The 22,890-nt window shown below is 44.7% G+C and overlaps 4 protein-coding genes and 1 pseudogene across 4 annotated transcripts in view; 1 reads left to right on the top strand and 4 right to left on the bottom strand.

Moving 5' to 3' along the window:
• Positions 1-375: 375 nt before the first annotated feature.
• On the bottom strand, positions 376-7,833 carry LOC123942383 (annotated as a pseudogene).
• Positions 376-22,890, bottom strand: part of LOC123942382 (histone H2B type 1-M) — a 38,402-nt gene continuing 15,887 nt past the window's right edge. The window contains exon 2 of the mRNA XM_046006288.1: positions 376-490. The gene's annotated coding sequence lies outside the window, so the exon portion shown is untranslated. The remainder of the gene's footprint in view (positions 491-22,890) is intronic.
• LOC123942392 (histone H2B type 1-C/E/F/G/I) lies at positions 4,374-19,145 on the bottom strand. The gene is made up of 2 exons (XM_046006301.1): positions 18,745-19,145; positions 4,374-4,383 (listed from the first exon to the last, which is right to left on the bottom strand). The coding sequence occupies exon 1, from the start codon at positions 19,143-19,145 to the stop codon at positions 18,765-18,767; it is 381 nt and encodes a 126-aa protein (XP_045862257.1). The 3' UTR covers positions 4,374-4,383; positions 18,745-18,764.
• Positions 8,079-9,755, bottom strand: LOC123942357 (histone H1.4-like). The gene has a single exon (XM_046006259.1). The coding sequence runs from the start codon at positions 9,306-9,308 to the stop codon at positions 8,664-8,666; it is 645 nt and encodes a 214-aa protein (XP_045862215.1). The 5' UTR covers positions 9,309-9,755; the 3' UTR covers positions 8,079-8,663.
• On the top strand, positions 12,171-21,250 carry LOC123942398 (histone H4). Its single transcript, XM_046006307.1, has 3 exons — positions 12,171-12,491; positions 15,835-15,839; positions 21,239-21,250. Exon 1 carries the CDS (start codon positions 12,178-12,180, stop codon positions 12,487-12,489), a length of 312 nt encoding a protein of 103 aa, XP_045862263.1. The 5' UTR covers positions 12,171-12,177; the 3' UTR covers positions 12,490-12,491; positions 15,835-15,839; positions 21,239-21,250.

Genomic DNA, 22,890 nt, shown 5'->3' with positions numbered 1-22,890 from the left:
AGTTCTCTGGCGCGAGTCCCCGGACCGGCAGCATCAGCAGCACCCGGGTAATAGAGACATGCAAACAATCGGATCCTGCCAGAGATCTAGCGGGTCAGAATCCGGGAGGTGGGGCCCAGTAGTTTACAGACTACTTCAGGTGATCTGGGTGCACGCTGAAGTTTGGGACTGCTTTGAAGTGTCGTGTTTCCCTTAGTTCCGACGCTGGGGGTGACTCCGCCAATGGCAGCTGAGCTAAACCAGGCTGTTTACCTTCCACAGGGCCTAGGTCTTACCCACTCAGACTTGGACGCCAGAGGATAAAGTGAAAAATAAATTGTATGTCTGGAAAGGCGAGATCTAGGAGAAGGATTGGACTCAACACTGAATGCAGAATTCTTTGTCTCCAGATTTTATTACTCATAGCATCTCATCTACAGACGTGTGGCCCTCACTTAGACTTCTCCATCAAAGGTACTCGTGGTAAATAACGAATTCCCAGTCGCTGGGCCTGTAAGGAAGTAAATTCCATTTTTATAATTAGAGCAAAACCACAGTGAAAATGCTAAAACACTTTTACTTAGGCTGTTTAGGCTCTCCTGATGAATCAGTCTAAAACAAACCATGGCGGGTTAGATTTGAGCAGGATATACACACTAATCAGTCATTCTCAGGCAGATCAGACTTTTATACTTCATAAATTTTATGAGTTCATCCACATGTTTGCATTCATTTTTTCTCTGCATTCATCTCTCTCCTATAATTGAAGAAATAAAAATGGTTTATTTCTTCCATACCATTTTGCCATCAGTATTGATATTTGATGTACAAGGAAGAGTTCTTTTAACACATATTCATAAGCTCTGTACTCCAATATTACCTATGCCTTGGTCATCTTTAGCAGGAACAGATGTCTCAAACCATGCTTAGTCCACAGATATTCCAGAACAAGGTGATCTTTGTTCCAAATCCCCCAAATATAACTTTTTGAGTTGGGATTTGAGCATTCAAAGCTCATATTTTCTCTAGTTTTTGGCCTGAGAAGAACTGACTACTCTGATTGTCCTTTTAATTCAGTGACTAAAGAAAATACAGCAGTTGCTAACAGTTGTTAAGTGTATACTAAATGTCCATAAGCATTTTAAGAACTTTACATGATTTATCTCACTTAATCCTTAATAGTACACTACTTCTTAGAATTATTTTGTTATTGTTGTATAGATGTGGAAAATAAGCTTCCAAAAGGCTGAGTCACTAAGTTTATTGAACCACTGCAACAACTCTGCTCGGGCCTCCATCCCTGCTCTTATAGTGATATGTGTACTTTAATAAGGTACAGTTGCTGGAAAACCTTATTGAGAGCCCACTGTGTGCTGGGAACAGCCTTAGGCATTAGGGAGTCAGCAGCAAAAAGACTAACCCTACCAGTGGAGCATACTGTCAGGAGAATGGAAAGAGGAAATAAACAATACATAAATTCATATCAGTTTTGCTAAGTGTAATGAAGAATGAACAAAATAAGAATGGGATAGAAGGCACCATCTTACTTGTGCTGGTCAGAGAGTGTCTCCCAGATGTGGTAGCGTGGTAATCCATCCACTCACCCCAACACCCAAGAAATGGGGGGAGTATTTCGTGTGTAACAGGTGGTACACCCAGATAAAGCATCCCAAACGTGACGAGGTCTATCCCCTCATCTCGTTCTTTTCCCTTTCAGCTTTCTCCGACTAGCACTCTCTGGCTTCTCTTGGGTCTTCAGGCTCTGTCTCTCCTTGCATAGTAGCCATTTGCTTCCTCTGTCTTTTCTGAGTCCCTCTCCATTTCTCTCGCCTTTATTCTTCCCCCTGTGCTGCTCCGTCTTTCCTAAAAAGTAGCCATAACTTGGTGGTGAGACGTAATGTTTGTACTTATGAAACACAGCTTAACCTTCATGGTTGAAATTTCAGACAAAATTCTAAAATGCTAGTCCTTTACTTTTCCACAATTCCTGTTCCCTTTCCATGGTAGCAGGTGTCATGGTTATGAAAGGAAAAGTCACTCAAATGCTGCTGTTCAAGTAAAGCAAAGAGAGCTTTTTTCCCCGCGTAGTGCCATGCGCCCACGCCAGCAAAATGAAGGTCAGGAACTCAGAACTTCCCCCAACATGATCTCCATTTCTCCTCAGTCTTCTTGCTTGCAGCCAGGGTTTGGAAGGCAATTGGGAGTATAAGTCAAGGAGGAGACTGCTGAAGCCGTTCATCTGAATAAAGTACAAAAAATAGCCTTCAATAAGAATGTTCCTGGGTGGCTCAGTTGGTTAAGCAACTGCCTTCATGATCCTGGAGTCCCGGGATGGAGTCCTGCATGGGGCTCCCAGCCCCACAGGGAGTCTGCTTCTCCCTCTGACCTTCTCTTCTCACATCCTCTCTCTCAAATAAATAAATTTTAAAAAATCTTAAAAAAAAAAAAGAAAAGAATGCTTGGTATAAAACTTTTGGGTCCACAGTCGATCTAAATAGCCAGAACTATGGGACAGAACCATCAAAAAAGTAAATAGTTGGAGAATTCAAGTTATGGTCAATGACAGGTATCTAATTCACAAAAATGTAGATTTTTTTTAGGACTATGTGTGTAGTAAAGCACTAACGTTTTCCAAAGGAAGGTGTGGCCTTTGCTTTTTGCTGGGAGGTGATGTCGGCCCTTGGAATGTCCTGCAGGATAAGAGTATCTGTTTAGGAAGAGGCCTTGGGCTGCACAGGAGAGTGTAATAATGTCCTTTGTGTTGGGAGCTTTGGGCCCTGTGGCGTCGGGACTACCTGCAGAGGGACTGCGGACTAAAACATCGTGCACATGGACAGTCAACAGTCAACCATGTTTATGTGATAAAGGCCTGTGGTTGGCAGTGTGTATTGTGTTGTTGTAATGTTGTGTTGCAGGAGGCATCAACACTCCCCACACCCACAAAGGAAAAAGACTACTAGAAGCTCTGAGTTGGGACCCCTTAGAGACTCTGTTCATGTGCCTCTTACCTTGGTTATTTTAAAAAAATATATTTTTTTTTGTGCTTGCTTTGACAGCACATATAATAAAAAAATTTTTTTAATTGAATTTAATTAACGTATAGTGTATTACTAGTTTCTGAGGTAGAATTTAGTGATTCATCAGTTGCATAGAACACCCAATCCATCAAGTGTCCTCCTTAATGCCCATCCCCCAGTCACCCCATCCCCCACCACCTCACTCCAGCAACCCTCACTTCCTTTCCTAGAGTTAGGAGCCTCTTATGGTTTGTCTCCCTCTGTTTTCCTCTTATTTTATTTCTTTCTTCCCTTCCTCTATGTTCTGTTTTGTTTCTTAAAATTCCACATAGGAATGAAATTAGCTTATTTTAATCTGTATCCTTTTGATATAATAAATCCCAGCCTTAAGTATAATAACTTTTAGTGAATTCTGTGAGCCCTAAAGAATTACCAAATATGAGGATGATTTTGGAGACCCATCAAATTTGCAGCTGATGTTGGATGTGAGGACAGGCTAATGGGACTGTTCCTTAACTTTGTACTAAGTCACAATGATACTACTATTACTTATTCTGTTTATTACTCAAATATTTGGGTGAATATTTGTCCTAATTTTGTAGTTCCCATATAAGTCCAAATCTATTAATCTGCCAGCATATTTCCAAAGAGTGATAAACACTTTTTTTAACATTTTTTTTTTAATAAAGATTTTATTTACTTATTTGACAGAGAGAGATCACAAGCAGGCAGAGAGGCAGGCAGAGAGAGGGGGAAGCAAGCTGCCTGCGGAGCAGAGAGCCCAATGCAGCTGGATGCAGGGCTCTATCCCAGGACCCTGAGATCATGACCTGAGCTGAAGGCAGAGGCTTAACCCACTGAGCCACCCAGGTGCCCCAATGATAAACACTTTTTTAAGTCTTAATGAATGATAATAAAACAAACAAACAAAACAGCAAGCAATTAGCTGTAACTCTCCTCAATGGTCTACAAACCTAAGGGCTCCAGAAAGTCAAGAACAACCTCATCTCTCTTTACATCTCTAGTACCCATGCCTGTGTCTGGCCCAGAGACACTCAGTGACTACCTATCAAATGACTAATTTATAAGAAATACTCTGAATTATTGCCATGGTACAATTGAATATCAGGGAATTTTGACATGTGTCAAGGATCTCCTAATAAGCCTTGACTAAATTATGCTCTCTAATTTCTTCTTTTAAAATGTCTTTTTGGGGGGCACCTGGGAGGCTCAGGTGGAGGAAACTTGTGGAGTTTTTCCTTTTTATTGTATTTATTTTCACTTTTGTTTTTGTTTTTGTTTTTTCCTCACACCTGTCAGTTTTGTTGGACATTCCTACAAGCATCATGAATGGGAGATTTGCTGTGCAGGTAGCTGGTTAGGAGTTCTCAGATGAATTCATTCAGTTAATTCAGTATTTTCTCTAAGTACCTGCAACGTGCTGGTTTTATGCAAGTGTACAGACCACTGTTTGGTCCCTTACAATTTCAGGGAAAAGTCCCTCAGGACATTATGTGGGAGGTTGATTGGTTTTGTTTCTGTGGTCTCTGGATAATGGTCAATGTAGTCTAATTTCCTGAAATTCTTAACGAGCCACCACTTATAAAAGTATTAGGTCCAGGTGATTATGCTGCTGATTTCTATCTACTCTTCTTTAAATTTTTTTAAAAGATTTTACCTATTTATTTGACAGAGAGAGAGCACAAGTAGGCAAAGAGGCAGGCAGAGAGAGAGGAGGAAGCAGACTCCCCACCAAGCAGATAGCCCTATATGGGGCTCCATTCCAGGACCCTGGGAACATGACCCAAGCCAAAGGCAGAAGCTTTAACCCACTGAGCCACCCAGGTGCCCTGATTTCTATCTACTGTTGAAAGCAAAGTACTGTTTACAGTCAAGTATTTAAAGCATAAAAGAGATGAAGCGGCGATGTGCACCGTGTTCACAAATGTACTCCCCTTACTTTGAAAGGTGGAGCCAGGTCCCTCTGCATATATGCCACATTTAAGTGACTTGCTTCTAAGTAATAGAAAGTGGCAGAAGTGACAGCGTGTGACATTTGAAACTAGGTCACAGAGACTGTGGCTAATCCCTCCCCTACTCTTTTCTGTAATTTGTCTTTGTGGAAGAGAGTCCATTAGCCCTCCTGAGCGGTCCACGTGGCAGGGCATGGAGGTCCTACTGAGGTCCTCCTGCCAAGAGCCAGCAGGAACGTGGGTAGCAGGGCAGTGAGTGACTTTGGAAGGGGACCCTCCAGACACAGTCAAGCCTTCAGGTGACTGCAGCCCATGTTTACATCTTGACTCCAACCTCATGAGAGACCCTGGTCAGAACCTCCCAGCAGGTCACTTCTGGATTCCCGACAACCCAGAAACAAAATGAGATAATAAATGTTCGTTGATTGAAGCTGCCGAGTTTTTAGGTAGTTTGTTACACAGCAGTAGAGAAGAGAGGGAGGACCACAATTAAGCTTTGGACATTATCCTAATCCTAATGACACCATGTCCACGGATGAACCCCAAAGAGAAAATCACAATGATTTTATTAATGAACAGAGGAGGTAAAATACCTCAGAAACACTAAAATGTGTGCAGCCAGTATTTAAGATAATAATAGAACACGACCAAATAAAATTTGGCCTGGGAACGCAAGTACGGAGTGACACTAGGAAATCTACCTGTACTGCATTGGAGCAGGATAAAGGAGGAAAAGCACATGATTCCATCCAATGCAACAGTTTGCACAGCATTCTAATAAGAACTCTTCAAATATCTTTAGAAGGAAGCTAATGAACACATACAGATTACACGCTCACATTTGTTCGCAAGCAAACAAGGTTTTCACAAGGCATGACCTACCAAAGCCACGTCCATGAGAAGGAAGACAAAGACAATGATGCCTGCTAGCACGCTTAACATGGCAAATAGTTTGTGATTTTACCTAACGTAGTAATGGGATAAAAGTAATTAACAGAAATAGACATTGGAAAGTATCAAATGTTTTGATTTGTTAATGGTAGGATTATAGGCAATGAGAAGACAGTCCATCAATATTGATTAGAATTGACAAGGTTTGGTAATCAAATAGATATAGACTGTATATAAATAATTTCTCAATTATTTATATACACTTATTATATTATACTTATTATATACACTTATCAATTATTATGCCCAGAGTTTATTACAGTGTTTTAGTATGACATCATCTGTCAGAACTGATTAGAAAGCAAAACCTTGTGAAAATCAGTTTTACATTTGTTGGGAGAATTTGTGGGAGTCAGTTCACCATGTGACAGAGTGACTCCCCTTTGGTGTATGAGTTTCACTTTATTTTTAATTACATGCGTAATCTGACAACTCTAAAAAATTCTCAGCCATGATCTTTGAAAGCTCACACCTGAACCATTCTCTCTGGTTCTTTGTGGTACCCTGATTAGATGTATGGCAGCCAAATTTACTTGTAATTCCAGATCTCTTAAATTTTACATTTCTCTTCCCGCATTTTGGATCAACTCTGCTTACAGAGTTCATGTAAATTCTTCATCTGGGGTCAGTTGACTATTTGGCCTATCCAGCAAGCCTTTTATTTTAATTTTCATATAATTAATACACACTGAAGTTCATTTCTAGAATTTGTATTTGGTTTTTCAAATCTTTTTGGAAAATTCTTTGTATTCTTGTGACCCGGAGGGCTTTACAGCTAAATGCTGCCATTTAAAGATTAAATGAACTAGGATTTCCTAGGAGAGAAGCTATAGTCGGTGACAGCATTTGAAGCCCTCTCTGACAGGACAGGTTCCCTCTCCTGTCCCTCTGCCTTTAGGACACAGCACAGACCCCACCCCACCCCCCCAGGCTGAAAGGGGAGAAATTGCAAAGCTTGCACACCAGAAACGCTGGTGTAAGATTTCCATTAATCCTCATATTGTCTTCAGCTTTTTTCAGTATTACATATCTATATTCTAAAAAGAAAATGAAAAGCTCTGAACAGAACAAAGTTTTCAGAGCCTGCCATTATGTGCTTCCAGGGAGTGATTTTTGCCAAGTTGCTGAACTGTAACAATGAATTTGGAGTCCTGCACACGGAAACAGAAGGTCTGCATTCGAAATGGCCTTTTCATTTAGAATTATGTCTCGTGAAACTAAAGGACTAATGGTTGTATAGAACAGTTTTCGCTCATAGTGAGAGCTCAATTTATGGTGGGTGTTGTAACTGACCCGGAAACGTACATATAGTTTTTGCGCGGCCCTAAATGAAAGTTAAGTTTCCTAGTTAGCTTCAAGCTTGGTAGGATACATCTGAGAATAGCTTTTAGAAAGCATTATAGCTCACTTATTGAGCGCATGAATGGTTCTGAAAAGAGCCTTTGGGGTAGGGTTTCAGGACGCTTACTTGGCAAGTTCACTTGGAGCTGGTGTACTTGGTGACAGCTTTGGTGCCCTCGGACACGGCGTGCTTGGCCAGCTCCCCGGGCAGCAGCAGGCGCACGGCCTCTGGATCTCCCGGGACGTGATGGTCGAGCGCTTGTTGTAGTGCGCCAGGCGGGACGCCTCGCCCGCGATGCGCTCGAAGATGTCGTTGACGAACGAGTTCATGATGCCCATGGCCTTGGACGAGATGCCGGTGTCGGGGTGCACCTGCTTCAGCACCTTGTACACGTACACCGAGTAGCTCTCCTTGCGGCTGCGTTTGCGCTTCTTGCCGTCCTTCTTCTGCGCCTTGGTCACCGCCTTCTTGGAGCCCTTCTTCGGGGCCGGCGCCGACTTGGTGGGTTCAGGCATCCTTGCACTAAAACTACAGTGTTGCTAAAACTTGGTGGGAAAATACCTAGCAAGGCCCCATTTATTTATAGATTCGGTATTCCAATGAGGTTAGTAAGGTCATTTACGATTGGATTAATTTTAGTGTGTCGTCACAAATGCGAGTGTAGGAGATTCTTGAAGATCTAGCTTTTCATTGGCTGATTGGATAGTTTGCTTCGACCCAATCAGAAGGTCCAGACTAGGCTACCGGAAGCTACTATAAATAATCCGCTTCAAGCAAAAGTATGTCAGTTTTTTATCCTTGAGTATGTGAAAGTTTCGTGGAGAAAATGTAACTGGGTTTGTGTGTGGACAAGTTGCCGGTTGGTACAACGTCCTACTTTGGGAGGGGTCTCGCATCTGGTTTTGACGCCCTCGATACTGGGCCTGGCGGGCAGGTCCTTATTAGAGGAGAAGCGCGCCATTCCGCGAGAGTCAACTTAATGGGAAGGACCAGGATTTCTGCAATATGCTGGACTACAGTGGCCGCTGAAATGCCTTCTGTTCTCTACTCTCTTTTCTATCAATAGACTTGATGCCTTTAGCACTTGGCCTTTAAGGTGGGTATAGAGTACATAACAGCACAGTGACCGGAAACTTAGTAATATGCTCCCTCTTAATGCACCGTGTTGAATGTGGGCCAATAAATTTGGAAACGACGCATTTTAAGAAAATAAAGAGTAAACTAGGGCTCCCAAGTATTATCTGATTGCACTTAATTAGTGTCTCCGTAGGTGTCGCCCCTGGTCCGTGGGTGGTTCTTCCCGCCACGCCCCCTTCCCCTGCAGAATGCAACAGCTCTTTTCTTGAGGTCTGGGGGTGGCTCTGAAAAGAGCCTTTAAAGATTCTAAACTATTCCATATTCTTACTTCTTGGCGGCTGCCTTCTTGGGTTTGGCCGCTTTAGGCTTGGCTGCCTTGGGCTTCGGAGCTTTGGCTTTGGCTGGGCTCTTGGCTGCTTTCTTGGGCTTGGCCGCCTTGGCCTTCTTCGGACTCTTGGCCACTTTCTTGGCGACAGCCGCCGCCGCGGGCTTCTTCGCCTTCTTGGGGGTCTTCTTGGCGCTCTTCTTGGGGGCGCTGGCCCCCGCGGCCTTCTTGGGTTTCTTGGCCGCCCCGGCCGCCTTCTTGGGCTTGGCCGCGCCCGCCTTCTTGGCCTTGGGCTTGGCCTCGCCGGAGGCCGCCTTCTTGTTGAGCTTGAAGGAGCCCGAGGCGCCGGTGCCCTTGGTCTGCACCAGGGTGCCCTTGCTCACCAGGCTCTTGAGGCCCAGCTTGATGCGGCTGTTGTTCTTCTCCACGTCGTAGCCGGCGGCCGCCAGCGCCTTCTTGAGCGCCGCCAGGGACACGCCGCTGCGCTCCTTGGACGCGGCGACGGCCTTGGTGATGAGCTCGGACACCGGGGGGCCGGACGCCTTGCGCTTGGCGGCACCGGCGGACTTGCGGGCCTTCTTCTTCACGGGCGTCTTCTCGGCGGGAGAAGGAGCGGGAGGCACGGCAGGTGCGGTTTCGGACATCGTGCGTGGGGCTTCCTGAAGCGAAAAGCGGAAAAAAAGACGAATAAAGTCTCGGAGTTGAGCTGCGCGGCCGGGTGCGTGTGTGTATATATACAAGCACGACGCCGCGCGCTGATTGGCTGCCGGCGCCGTCCTCCAACTTGACAGCAACCGAGTCCCCGCTCTGTCCCGGAATTGTGTTTGTTACAACCGAGGAAAGCAAAAAAAATAAAATTTCCTGTGGAGGAATCACACCGATTATATTCGGTTGCGAAGCGGGACACCTCATGCTTTGAGATCTTCATGCTTTCTTCTTCCAGCTTGTATCACGTTAGTCTCAGCTTTTTTCAGAAGCCCCGGACACTCTCAGAGATTCACAGGTCAGAGAGACAACTTCTGATTTTCTCTTAAAATATAAATTCTTCCCTTTGTGCTTTCAATCGCTCGCTCTCTAGTGACATTCTAGACACTCTTGGCTCCTCATATATTCAGCAACTGCTCAGTTCTCATGGAGATTTACCCAGAAAATCTGTTTCATATGAAGAGAAATAACACAGGCTGTTCCTCCATTTCTCTACAAGAATGAGAGTAAAGGATGCTTGGAGTAACAGCTAATTCTGACAAGAACAGTCTTTATTTTGTCTGAAAAACCTTTATCATGGTTTTTAGTAACACTTCAGCAGGTTAGTTATCTTGGGGCTTTCAGGTATTCAAAATTTGTCCAGGAAAATGGGGAATGCAGCAATGTCTGATCCTCCTGAAATGGTTCTTGGATTTATGTTTGCCATAGATGATAGGAGTCTTAGAAGGGGCATAAAAAAGAATTGGCTCCCCTTTTTGCTTGGAAATATTATCTCATTTACATCGATTTTATTTGCGGGAGGATCAGTAACTAATATATTTACAAGTGTGGGTACAGATTTCTGCTGTGCTTGAGGAAGAAAAATATGGAATGGATTAAAGTAACAGAATCAACGTTTATACACATGCACAACAGACAGAGACATTCTCATGCTTATGGAATTCCCTTGGGAGAAGTACATTTAAAAAAATATGTTTTACACTCTCTACTACCTTTCTTATTTATAGAAGGAAACACATTACAACTGATGCGTAAAGTTGGATAGAAAATAGATTTACAGCAGAAAGTCATGTAAGGTGCTTTTCTTCACTCCTTAAATTCACTCTTTGTCTTTAACATAGTATCTTCATTTTGAAACATGTAGCAATATGTGTTCCCCTTCTATGGTGAAGGAAAGAAATGCTGGGAACACACAGAGCAGAAGATTTCACCCTCCTTTGTGATCCCCTCAAAATCAAGAAATGACTGAATACTTTTTTTCAGCACATTCAAGTGAAACATGAGAGTTAGTGACTACATGTCACTGTAGGTTAAATATGAACGTGATTCAAATGGGTGAGACGAGATGAACAAGCAACTCAGTATAAGTCATTTTTACTTTCTGTATCCACTTGTCATGGAGCTGAGGTATTCATACTCCTCTTATGGTGGTTTGAGTCCATAGTTGGTTTTGAAGATTATTCAGTCATAACAGTGAGGAGTATGAATTCCAGAAAGGCTGAGCCATGGCAGGCTGTGACAGTAGTTAGTGTATACAAGAAACAGAAAAACAAGAATTAATCCTTGATGGGGGAAATAATCGAGATTCAGTACCAAGAAAGAAGAGCTGTGTCTAGGCCATGTCAATGTAGGGAGTCTCCAAAGTACTGCCCCAGTCACCTTCATGGGGTCATGAGTACCTCGATGTGGATAACTTCCCAGTCTCTCCCTCCCTTCAGGTGTGTCCTCTTGCTTAACTCTCAAACTTGTATTTCTGGGCAGTTGCTTGATATTTGCCTTTGCACCTTCATAAACCAGGTGACATCTTGCTATGATATCTTTGCTGCTCATAAGTGAAGAAAATCGTTGCCATTTACCCTTACACAACCTCATTAGAATAGTTACTAATATATGGGTTTTATTCCAAAATTCATGGCATTTCCCAAAGTTCCTCTCTGTACATTTTCAAAACCTAGAGTCTTTCAAGGTTCTGGAGATCCAAAGATGGGTTCTTGATCAGTTCGGGTCATGGAACTCTTTGCATATCTGATGAAGCTAATGGGCCCCTTCCCAGAATAATGCTTTTAAGTGCTTAAGAGAATATACATAGGATTACACAGGAAAAAAATTATTACAATGGTGTTATTACAATACCATTACCAAACTTATCAAAACCCCTAACTGTTGTATTGTTAACAGGTATGTTTATTAATCCATTAAAGTCAAGGATTGCCCTTGTGAGCAAGAATTACCAGTGTAGATGTAATGGATTCCAATTTGACTTTGAAAGGTTTAACGTTCTTAGTCCCCCCCGTACGGCTATCCAGCTGCATCCCCGCGAGCCTTCCTTAGCGAACCAGACATGGCTCGGTAAGACAAAGAGAAACTTAGCGATTAAGCTGTGATGAGCTCCAAACTTCATTTCCAGCGTCTCCTAGGGACAACAGTCAGTAGTAACTGCGTATTTCTCGGGTTGTCTAGGAAGTATGAAGGCCAAGTAGGAGGATTCTTTGTGGAGAGCGTGTGCGTTGGTGCCCGGCATAGTGGCTGCAAGTGTGGCGCGCTCCCGCACACACTGATGATCCTATATGGGGGGATTTGTGGAATTACCCCCGCCCATCCGCCACCCGGACAGACTGTGACTTCAGGCGCCCCGCCTTCCTGGTGTGCACGGCGGGGAGCGCAGGAGAAAGAGGCGATGGGCGGGAGCTGAGTGTGGTCCCGCCCCTGCGCTTGCGGTTTTCAAACAGGTCCGTCACCGTGCTATAAAAGAGCCGCTTGGCGCCACAGCTAGCATTGCTTGAGAGGTTTGGAGAGTTCGTAGTCATCATGTCTGGTCGCGGCAAGGGCGGGAAGGGCCTGGGCAAGGGGGGCGCCAAGCGCCACCGCAAGGTGCTGCGCGACAACATCCAGGGCATCACCAAGCCCGCCATCCGGCGGCTGGCCCGGCGCGGCGGCGTCAAGCGCATCTCTGGCCTCATCTACGAGGAGACCCGCGGGGTGCTCAAGGTCTTCCTGGAGAACGTGATCCGCGACGCCGTCACCTACACGGAGCACGCCAAGCGCAAGACGGTCACGGCCATGGACGTGGTCTACGCGCTCAAGCGCCAGGGCCGCACCCTCTACGGCTTCGGGGGCTGAGCGTTTTCGTCTCTGCTTCGGGACTTTTCGTTTCTCACCCAAAGGCCCTTTTCAGGGCCACCCATGTAGTCGCCAGAAAGAGTTGTCCACTCCGATATATAATGTCTAGTGGGAGTCCTTTTGCGATTTTCGGGCCATGTTGGTACATCTTGCTACTGTCTGTCTGCGTCTGTTTAAGTTAGGTCAGCAGTTTGTACTAAAGGGTTGGGTAGGTACATCGTTTTGTTTGTTTGTTTGTTTTCTGTAAGCAATTCTTTCGCAGAGCTGTTTTGACTTTGAATCCCGAAGGACTTGTCCCAATGCACATTAACTCCTCTCGTGTCTGTTGGCTCGCAGTGGTGAATAATCATGAACTTCTAACCAGGCCGTGTAGTTTTCAGTTAACAAGTGAGAATAGTACTGCCTGAATGCCACACATACTGCGGGATCAGGGCTGGTCTTTCAAACTCATGTCTTCATTGTTGTCCAACTGTATGGGTCAGGAAAAAAATGCAAGTTTTTCAATTGGTTGCCCATTCTGTCAATTTTAGTGTTAGACTGTCGGCTTTGCCATTGGTTTTTATATTTTGAATAATCTGTGAGAATCATTTCGCTGTAAACTGGCCATTTTCCAATAAAATTTTTTCACTGGAACATAAAGAGATAGCCAATTAAATGGGTCTCTAGCCTTAGGCAACATGTCCTGGCTTTTCTGGCAACAGAGGTAAGAATGTGGCTAAAATCTCTTGGAAGTCAACAGAAGTCACTCTCAGGTCTGGGCTTTAAAACTCTCCCTCTTTCCACCTAACAAGAAGGTGAGGTTTGACCTAGCAGAGGCATCAGGTCCTAAGGGACAGCAGATCGATGACTTGAAGGATAGAGTTGTCCCCTCAGAGCTGGATTAATCACAGTGCATCTGTCCTGTGTGACATGAGTAACTGTCTTTAGGCTAATTTATTGTTGAACCTCTGTTACAGCAACTTAATTTTACAAACCAAATGCGGCTTTGTATTCTTAAATTAGGTAGCAGTGTGGACAGTCGCTTTGTTGACCTGAAACTGCTTTTAAGGAAAGGTGATTCCAAATGGGCCTCTTTCCTTAGCATATGTTCTGCTGTGTTCCATTCTGGGCAGAGCACAAAAGAGTAGGAGCTCGTTACATGTTAGAAACAAATGCGCGGACTGTCCAAATGTCCTAGGCCGTTGTAATCCGGATATTTCAAAGTATTGGCTCCCTTTGGTAGAGTTGATCTTAACAATAAGTGGATCACAAACTCCTTTGAGAATGTGTTAGAAAATATTCCTGTGGATATAGACATTTCATGGGGCTGGGTTCCCATGTTTCCTCTGTTTCATGTTTCCTCTGAGGCTCATTCCAGGAACTCCCAGGGCTCCATGGACTCATGTCAGTAACTTGGAGTCTTAGGACTTCAGGGTCTGAGATCCAGACATCCAAAATGTAAGAGAGGAAACGAGACATATTACATAAAGAACAAAGTGAACAAGAATAATTTGTCACTCTTTGTTCACTGTGGGCAGTAGACCTATACTTGAGAAGTTAGATGAGGTCTTAACAGTTTTTAAGTCTGAATGCAAGATAAATAGCCCAATTTGAAAACTTCTGATTCTCAGAGGCCTGAATGACCAAACTGACTCAATCTCAGATGATTTGGGAGTAAATAAAAACAATGAGGAGTTTATTTTCAGCCCGATTCAGAGAATAGTCCACGAATTTTTCCCAAGGCCCATCGCACCTTTCTCTCATCATCAGTCTCAGTAAATATACTGACAAGTTCTAAGTATGTAGTAGTGTATGTCATTGAACAAATCATAGATTAAGTTCACAAGTTCCCAATATCCCCTCAGAGACAAAAAACAAAACAAAACAAAAAACCCACAAAAAACAAACTGGAAACCTTATACAGAAGGATGCTTAGTCTTTGGGTTTGTGTTGTCTTTGGTCATGTTACTTAACCTCTCTGTGTTTCTGTTTCCCCATTTGTAAAACATAACAGTAATATCTATCTGGGTTTGGGGCGAATAAAATCAAATATTTGGTACTAAGCTTTTTGTCCAGTACATGGCACATGGTAAAGTCTTTATGTTTTCTCTTTCATTATTGCTCTCACTTTTATCATTATTCCTCCTAAAGTAGAGGCCCAGTTAAAAAGATGAGGAGTTTTAAACCATGAAGACATAATCTTGAAGTCCCAAACTGCCATTTTTTATCTTTGTGGTCTTTGGCAAATCACGAAGTGCTTCCATCTGTAATGCAGGAGAAGCTTCATATTTTTGTGAGGATTGAGTGAGACAACCCAGGGTAAATAATATGACAATAGCATGTGTTCAACAAATATGCCTTACATATATTCATGTGAAATTGTCAGTATATGAATGAAAGTTTTGTGGATGCAATCATAAAAAATTGCAGGTAATTTAAGGAAGAAAAAAGTCACTTGAAAGAGATGTTCTCTGACCACTCTGAAGAAATCCCTGGGTCCTCAGGTCTTTCTCTTCTGTCCCTTTCCCTGGTTTCATGGATAGTAGATCCACTAAATTCATCTGGGAGGGTGCTGGCATCAACCAGACATGATGGCCCAACAGAAAGGGTGATGATGTGGGGACTCTTGGGACCCAGAGAAGAGGCAAAATTCTGAGCCGTGAAATGTCCAATATGTCTGGGTTACCGTTTAGTATCTGTACCCAGAGTTCCCAGTGAGTTCCATTTACGGCATCTAACTGTCCTAAGTGTTCGAATTTCAGTGACGTCACAGCAGATTGTCCATGTCCTCCTCCCTGAAACTATTTTCTTGACTTCTGTGACTCTACCCCCCTGGTTTTTTCCTTATCATTTAGAATCTTTGGCTGCTTCTTTCTAAAATTTTGAGTGCTTCTTTATTCTTTCTCCATGGATAAATGTCAGTTTCAGTGTGTGCCAACAACAGTAAAGTTTCTCTTTCCAAACTCTCCAAAAGTTCCATGTTCAGTCCCCAAGTTGTTCTGATTTCCAGACTCACATGTACAACAACACACTTGACCTCCATGGAATACTTAAGGGGATTTAAAAGTTGTCATGTCCCAGTCTCTGAAACCCCATCCTTTCCCATAGCTCTGCATCGTTTACCGAGGAAGTGCAGCCGCGCTGTCAGGTGCGGGCCAGGACACGGCCTGGAGACCCACTGTCTGCTTCTAACCCCGGCCCTGTACCTTGCTCATCCCTAGTCAACTAGGAGAGAATAGTTGGGTCTGGACACTGTGGGCGGTGAGAGGACGAAGTGAGCCACCCTTTGCAAAGAGGTTGGTACAGGCTGTTACACACACGGAACGTGCTCAGTCAACGTCAGCTCCATGTTTCTGCACCCACGAGCCCCGGTTCATCGGTACCTCCTCCCATGGCACCTGTGATAATGTCACCAGTGTTATTGCAACAACCTCTCCCTTCCTTCTTCTGCTTGTTTTTACCTTTAATCCCATAAATCCCATTTTCCACACAGCAGCTTGCGTGCTTTCAAATTCTGAGAGTTTCTCAGGACACAATAAAACTGGCTGCCCTCACTGGCCCACAAGGTTGGAAACTCTCAGCCTCTGTCGAACCTCCAACCCTGTCTCTTACACCTTGTCTTTGCTTCCTAGTCCCCCAGCTCACAGCACGTCCATCCTCCCTGCCCTGGGGCTTTATTTGGGCAGAGCAGGGAGGTGGGATGGGACTTGATCCCAGGACTCAGGATCATGAGCAGATACTAAGGCAGGCGCTTAACCAACTGAGCCATCCAGGTGCACCTGGTTTTTCTTTCCTCATATTCCATTACAGAACCCTCCACGCTGGAAGGGGCTTTGGTTAGCTCATTATCCAAGTACTAGATGTTCTCAAGGCATAGCAGCTCAAAGCAGAATTGGTATCTTTGGGAACTTGGGGCCTCAGTTGGTAAAGTGTCTGCCTTTGGGATACTGGATCCCAGGATCCAGGGATAGAGGCCCGCATCAGGCTCACTGCTCAGCGGGGAGCCTGCTTCTCCAACTCTGCCTGCTGCTCCCCCAGCTTGTGCTCTGTCTCTGACAAATACACAAATAAAAAAAGCCAAGTGCCCAGATACCCCCAGAGCTAATGAAACTCGCCACCCTGGGAGTGGGGCCAGCAAGCTGTCCTCTAACAAGCCTCCAGGGGATTTCGCTGCACGCTCAAGGTTAGAAGTGCTGCTCTGTATCCTCAGGACATAATTCCCTGTGGGCACTGGAGTATGCATGAGCCAGATGGATGCTCCCTCTTCCTGCCTGGAAGGCCTTTGTATCAGGCTCTGCCATTTCCCCTCCTTCATCCTGACACAGACTCAGTTTTGTTCTGTTCTCCCCTCCTTCGTTGCCTTGTGCCCCAGGGAAGGCAGAGTTTCTCCGTGTTTTCAGGGATCAGGTCCTGATTCAGCCACAGTAGTCCTGATGGTCCCAGGCTCTTAGTCATGACTGGTTTGGGGCTGGGAATATGGCCAGTTCTTCGTGACTGTGACAGTCTGTAATGGTGCAGATCAGCTTCCTTCCCCAGTAACGTTTTGATTGAACTGAAAGGTGAGTTGATTAAAAAACGACAACAATAACTGTGGTGTGTGTGTGTGTGTGTGTTGGGGACAAAGTTGGACTCAGGGGGCATTTCAGGAAGAGAACATATGCAAAGGCCTGGAGGCTGGAGAGGTCTCAGGGAATCCCCAAAAGTGGGAAAAAGCAAGAAATGAAGACAAAAATGAAAACAAAACAAAACAAAAATGAAATGAAATCAAAACAAATAACAAAACCTGAAACATCAGAGAAACAAGAGGAGGAATTCTCTGAGGTTTGGTTTCAGTTTTCGTAAAGTGTGGGCTACAGAGCTGGATTTCTGCTTTCGTGCAGTAGGGGGGTCATTGAAAGGCAGAGGGAATCAGACATGATCCAGTATGCTTTCTGACACAACTCTCCCTGTGGAATGAAAGATTCGCTAGGGACAGAGGACTTTTAGTATCATCTCACACTGAAATCAAGATGGTCAGAAAAAGTTGAGGTGCAGCTGTAATTTGGCAACCGAAAACAAACTCTCGTCGTTTCTTTGTGCTTATTTTGCTCTTCTTGAGAGAATAGAGGGAGACCGGACAGTCTGGTTGGGAAGGCTGGCTGGGAGTGTCTGGAGTGTTAGCTCTTCTTGGATGCATTCGGGATTCCCACTTACAGGTGAGGTACAGGCAAGCTAGTCTTTCTCACCTAACTTGCAGAAGGAAGCCTGTAGGTCACGGTGCCTGGAAAATGAAGGAAGGAGACAAATCCTGCTTTTGACTTTCAGGGTTTAGTGTCTCTGGCATCACGTGATCACAAACAGCAGCCTTCCAGACCTTGGTGTCCAGCATCAGTATGTTGAAACGCATGGCCTGAGTCCACATCTCCTGCTCTCCACGCTCTGACCGGCCGGGGTCCCTGTCTCCTTTGCCACACACAGCTGCTCAACGGAGCCGGGGGCGGAGAGCTGGAAACAGGGCAGGTGGAGGGCTTGGAAGGAAACGCGCACAGAAAAGGACGGACTGGGAGCTGCTGAGCCACCCAGCCCTTAGTCCGGGATCGCACTGGAGGGTCTTGGTCTGGGAGGACACCGGGGGGTCATCTGGGAGCCAGGGAGAGTAGGGGACGAATGGATTCTTCTCCAGGACACTGTAAAAGTCAAACGTAATGACGATCGCCTATTCACAGCAGCTTCAGAAGGAAAGCGGTAAAGCACAATGAACAACGGGTAAAACCTTAGTGTCCTTCCTGGAGAGCTGCAGTCCCCGAACACACATTTTAAAGACCTGGACCAGACAGACGCTCAGCCAGGACTCGAAAAGCCGCGGGAAGCCGGCGGGGAGGGGGAGGGAAGGGTCGGAGTCGCAGAGTCCTGCAGAGTCCCCTGGGCGGGAGCCTGGCCGCACCGGAACAGGAAGTCCCGCCTTCCGGCGGCGGGCTTTTCGAATTTCACTCCGGCTGTGGAGACCCCGTGGGGTGACTCTTGAGAAAAGGCGGAGACCGCGTCCGCGACAGTGGTGGGAAAGCGGCCCTGAGGTGCACGGGATGTGGGAATGAGCGCTGGCCGCTTCGGCTCGCTTTGTTTCCGTGGCCCGGCCCCCTGTTCACACAGGTGACGCCTGTCAGGACCACACGGGATGGTATCCCAACTGTCCCCATTAACTTACGTGAACCAAAGCTGAGACCATAAGAAATGGCAGTGCGCAGCTCTGTTGGTGAAAACATGTGGCTCTGAAAAGAGCCTTTGGGGTTGGATGACAGGACGCTTACTTGGCGAGCTCACTTGGAGCTGGTGTACTTGGTGACGGCCTTGGTGCCCTCCGACACGGCGTGCTTGGCCAGCTCCCCGGGCAGCAGCAGGCGCACGGCCGTCTGGATCTCCCGGGACGTGATGGTCGAGCGCTTGTTGTAGTGCGCCAGGCGGGACGCCTCGCCCGCGATGCGCTCGAAGATGTCGTTGACGAACGAGTTCATGATGCCCATGGCCTTGGACGAGATGCCCGTGTCGGGGTGCACCTGCTTCAGCACCTTGTACACGTACACCGAGTAGCTCTCCTTGCGGCTGCGTTTGCGCTTCTTGCCGTCCTTCTTCTGCGCCTTGGTCACCGCCTTCTTGGAGCCCTTCTTCGGGGCCGGAGCGGACTTGGCTGGTTCAGGCATGGTGAGTCGCTTTCTTCTGACAGAGGAGAAAACAAGAGTCCGCGGCAGGATCCTGCCTATTTGTAGGCAGTGGTATGCAAATGAAGGATGCATTTCACGATCGTTGATTCGTTGGCTCCTCGTGCGGCAGCCGCCAAATGATTGGCTTCAGTTCTGCTCTCCATTGGTCATATCCAGAGAGCAGTTATTCCCCATTCAGGGCGATTTCTTCAGTTAACCTTGTAACAAGTTCAGATTACTTTATTAACGTTTCATATTAATTAGTTTTAGAAACTAGATGTTACTTTTCCTCGTGTTTCGAATTGCCAAAGAGGCAAAGCTCAGGTCTAGGTCACGCCTGTGATTTACAAGTCCTGGCACAGCCTTGGAAAAGCTGTATCTTTACGTTTGAAAATGGGTTTTGACCTGTGAGAGAGATGGTAAAGAGCCTGTCAGGCCAACAGGAAACTCTAGACACACTGTTCATCAGAGAAGTTCTGAATTGAGGGAAAATGACCAAGGCCTTGACTACTGCTTGCTCAGTGATGGAGCAGGAGCTGTCCTAAGACGCGAGTGACCTCAGATAGACCCCTGAACTAGACCCTGATGAAGCTCATCTCTGGAGGCTACTGGATAACCATGTACCTTACCGTTGGGCAGCGAGTTCCTTACTTGAAGCCCTCAGCTCCCTGTCTGCTGTTTAAGACAGTTGTTTTTTTTTTTTAATGCTTTATTCATTGGGGGGGGTGGGGCTTAAGAGTGCACAAGCAGGAGGAGATATTTAAGAGTTAAGTAATAAAGGGACTATTTAGAATACTGTGAGCAGGGTTAAGGGACACCACCAAGGAATGGTGGAGGACGCTGGGCTGTTACTCCTAGTACAGAAGAGGCAAGAAAAGAGCAGGCTTTGAAGAGAGGGATGAGTATAGGACAGAGCTGACCAACAGGAGCTCAGATGCTTAACCAACTGAGCAACCCAGAGACCTTGGGTTTTCTTAATTATAGCCGGATACAGCCTCACTTCATTTGCTGGGCTGGATCCTGGAATAGTCTCATTTCCCATTGATCCTTGGTCTCCAGTTAATTTAATCCCCCCCCCCCCCCCCCCCCCGTACGGACTGGCTGCTCACATTTTGGTCACTGAACCACCAGCAGCAAGTCATGCGGGAGTTCCACCCCAGAGCTACAAATCAGATTGAATTTTAACCAAATCCCCAGGTAATGTGGGTGCACAGTCCCGGGTGGGAAGCACTATTCTAGGGAGCTGTCCATACAGTTGCTTGTATCTTCACCCATGTGGAGTGCCCCATAAAAAGGGCATAAACGGCCATATATTATTACTAGGTTCCCTTTTCTTTCCCACATTTAAAAAAAAAAAACCACTCACTCTTTTCAATTCTTTGTCTAGGATCACTTGGTATCTTAGCTTTGCCATTAGTTTTATTTGTTAGTTTAAATTAGCTTTATGAGTGATGGATAAATGGAAGGAAGGCAGGCAGGGACAAGGGGCCCCGCCCAAAGAGGAAACAACCCTTAAAAGGGTTTTATACCACCCTAGATGGAACCCTCTAACTTTTTTTGTAAGAGAGATAGGTGAGAAAAATCTTATTGGATGACAGGCACAGGAAGGGCTAATCACCGCCAACAAGGCCATAAAACCCCTGGACTTAGAAACTCTGGGGCAACCACTTCGAGTCCCCTCCCACCTCGATAGCTTTGCTATCACTCAGTAAACTGTGCCTTTGCTGCCCACCAGTCTGTCTGGTCTACCTCTCATTCAACAGAGTGGTGTAACCAAGAACCGTAATCCTGTAACATCAATATTACCTCTTTATTAATTTACCATTTGAAAATTAATATATTTTCATTATGGGTAAAGTTGAAAGCCACAGACTAGAGCCAACACTGTAGAGCCCATTTTAGGAGTGATAATTTTCTCTAACTTTACTCAAAAATTTCTTCCTCCCCATAAGATTGCATTCAGAAAAGGGCATCTCTTTTTGCAAATTTGTGATCATTTTTGACACATTTCTGGAAACACAAGACTTTGTGGTCTGATTTATTTCCAATTCGGGACAAATATGAAGGGTAAAATAAGAGCAACAGGTGAATAGCTCCAGATTTGCCCCACAAGTGTAACCATTGGGTTTATAGGATGTAAATCATGGGTCTAATGCAGCAAGCCACTAAATTAAATGTGTGAACCTGAAACAGATAAACTTGGCCTCTACGATATTGAAAAGTAGTGAGGATTGGCCCAAACTGCTGTCTTCTTTCCATGCCTACATGAATTTAGTGAAACACAAACAATATACAATGCAAACAAAAATAATCCAAGAATTGTGTTAAAGTGATCAAGATTTTGTAAGGAAAGACTTTTGAGGAAAGGATTTTTGGGAAAGGATTACTGACGGGCTGAAAGGGGCCACTGCAATAGGGAAATGGTGACCACTACATAAGATCTGCAAGCTTCTACAAGGTTAGGCAAAAGGGGTTTTGTTGAGGGAAGAGTAAACAAGTCTAGAAAGAACCCGAGTATAGGAAGGTGGGTGGGGAAAAAAAAGTGCCTTGATCAGAAAGCAAATCAGAGAATCGTTTACCCTGAGGCCAGCCAGTTCTGAGGAGGGACCCTTAGGAGGCTGAGGGCAGGTCAAAGCTTAGGGGTCTGGGGAATGGGGAAAATGTAACAGAAGTTTGGTGGACAAGCATATTGTTCTGATTAGTGAATGGGGACAAGCAGTTCAGCTAATTGCTTATGAGGCAAAGAATGGGAATTGGAGGGTCTTGTCGGCCTTGTCATAGGTAAACAAAATTTCATCCTTGAGTGTTATCTAAGTTATAAGGGGAAAACAAGGTTCCTTGCAGTTAAGTTGTTTTTGGAGCCCAAAGGTTGAAGGGTATTCTTCTAATCATTGCTGTTTTCCAGGATCAAAAGTGTCACATAAAGATCAATATTATCAGTTACAAGCAATGACATCTCATTTCAATCTTGTTGGGTCTGTATTTAAAAAAGTTAAAAATGTAAAAATATTAGATGCATTTGCTTTTAATGTAATCTGAAATGAAATTACTGAAATATAATAATTATGATAGAAATACAAGTTGGATAACATGAAAATTGTCCCCATAGAGCTCCTGAATCCCAATTGTTCTAAACCCCTCTAAGCGGTGAGTATTTGATGATGAGGCATTACAAATCATTAATTTAAAAGCAAAGTCTACAAGTATGCTTTTAAATAAGTGGATTTCTCTGGTGGGCTCATTATCTATAAAAATTGTCTCCAGATCCAAGAACAGTGATTTTTTTTTTTTTTAGGTTTACATAAAATGTATCTCCAAAATTATGGTAGATATTAGCTTACATATAATATTTTTTATTTATTTTGCTGTATGATTGTGTGTCATGAAAGTTTTACAAGTTTTCCTTTGTCTTTCTCAGAAAAGCATATGTTAGAGTTCTGGAATACATACAACGTTTTATCTTTTTGTGATGTTTACCACATTTTTATAATAATTTTTATAATAATGCCCATTTTGTATTACACACAAAATGTGCATTAGAAAGTCCTCTTATTTGAGTCTGGAAAAAAAATCATGCATGGATTTAAACAATAATAATATAGAAAAAATAGGGATGAGGGGAACAGCAAGTATAGCAGTGTTAATATTAAACAAATTTTAAGGCTCAGTGTATTAGTGGGGATAGAGAGGTACACTGTAAGGACTTTTGGTTCCAGTGTGGACAACAAGATATTCTGGAAAGCCA

This window comes from Meles meles, chromosome 5 (genome assembly GCF_922984935.1).
Source record: "Meles meles chromosome 5, mMelMel3.1 paternal haplotype, whole genome shotgun sequence".
Lineage (NCBI taxonomy): Eukaryota > Metazoa > Chordata > Mammalia > Carnivora > Mustelidae > Meles > Meles meles.
The sequence above is the reverse complement of the archived record's forward strand: the minus strand, read 5'-3'. Positions and strand labels throughout refer to the sequence as shown.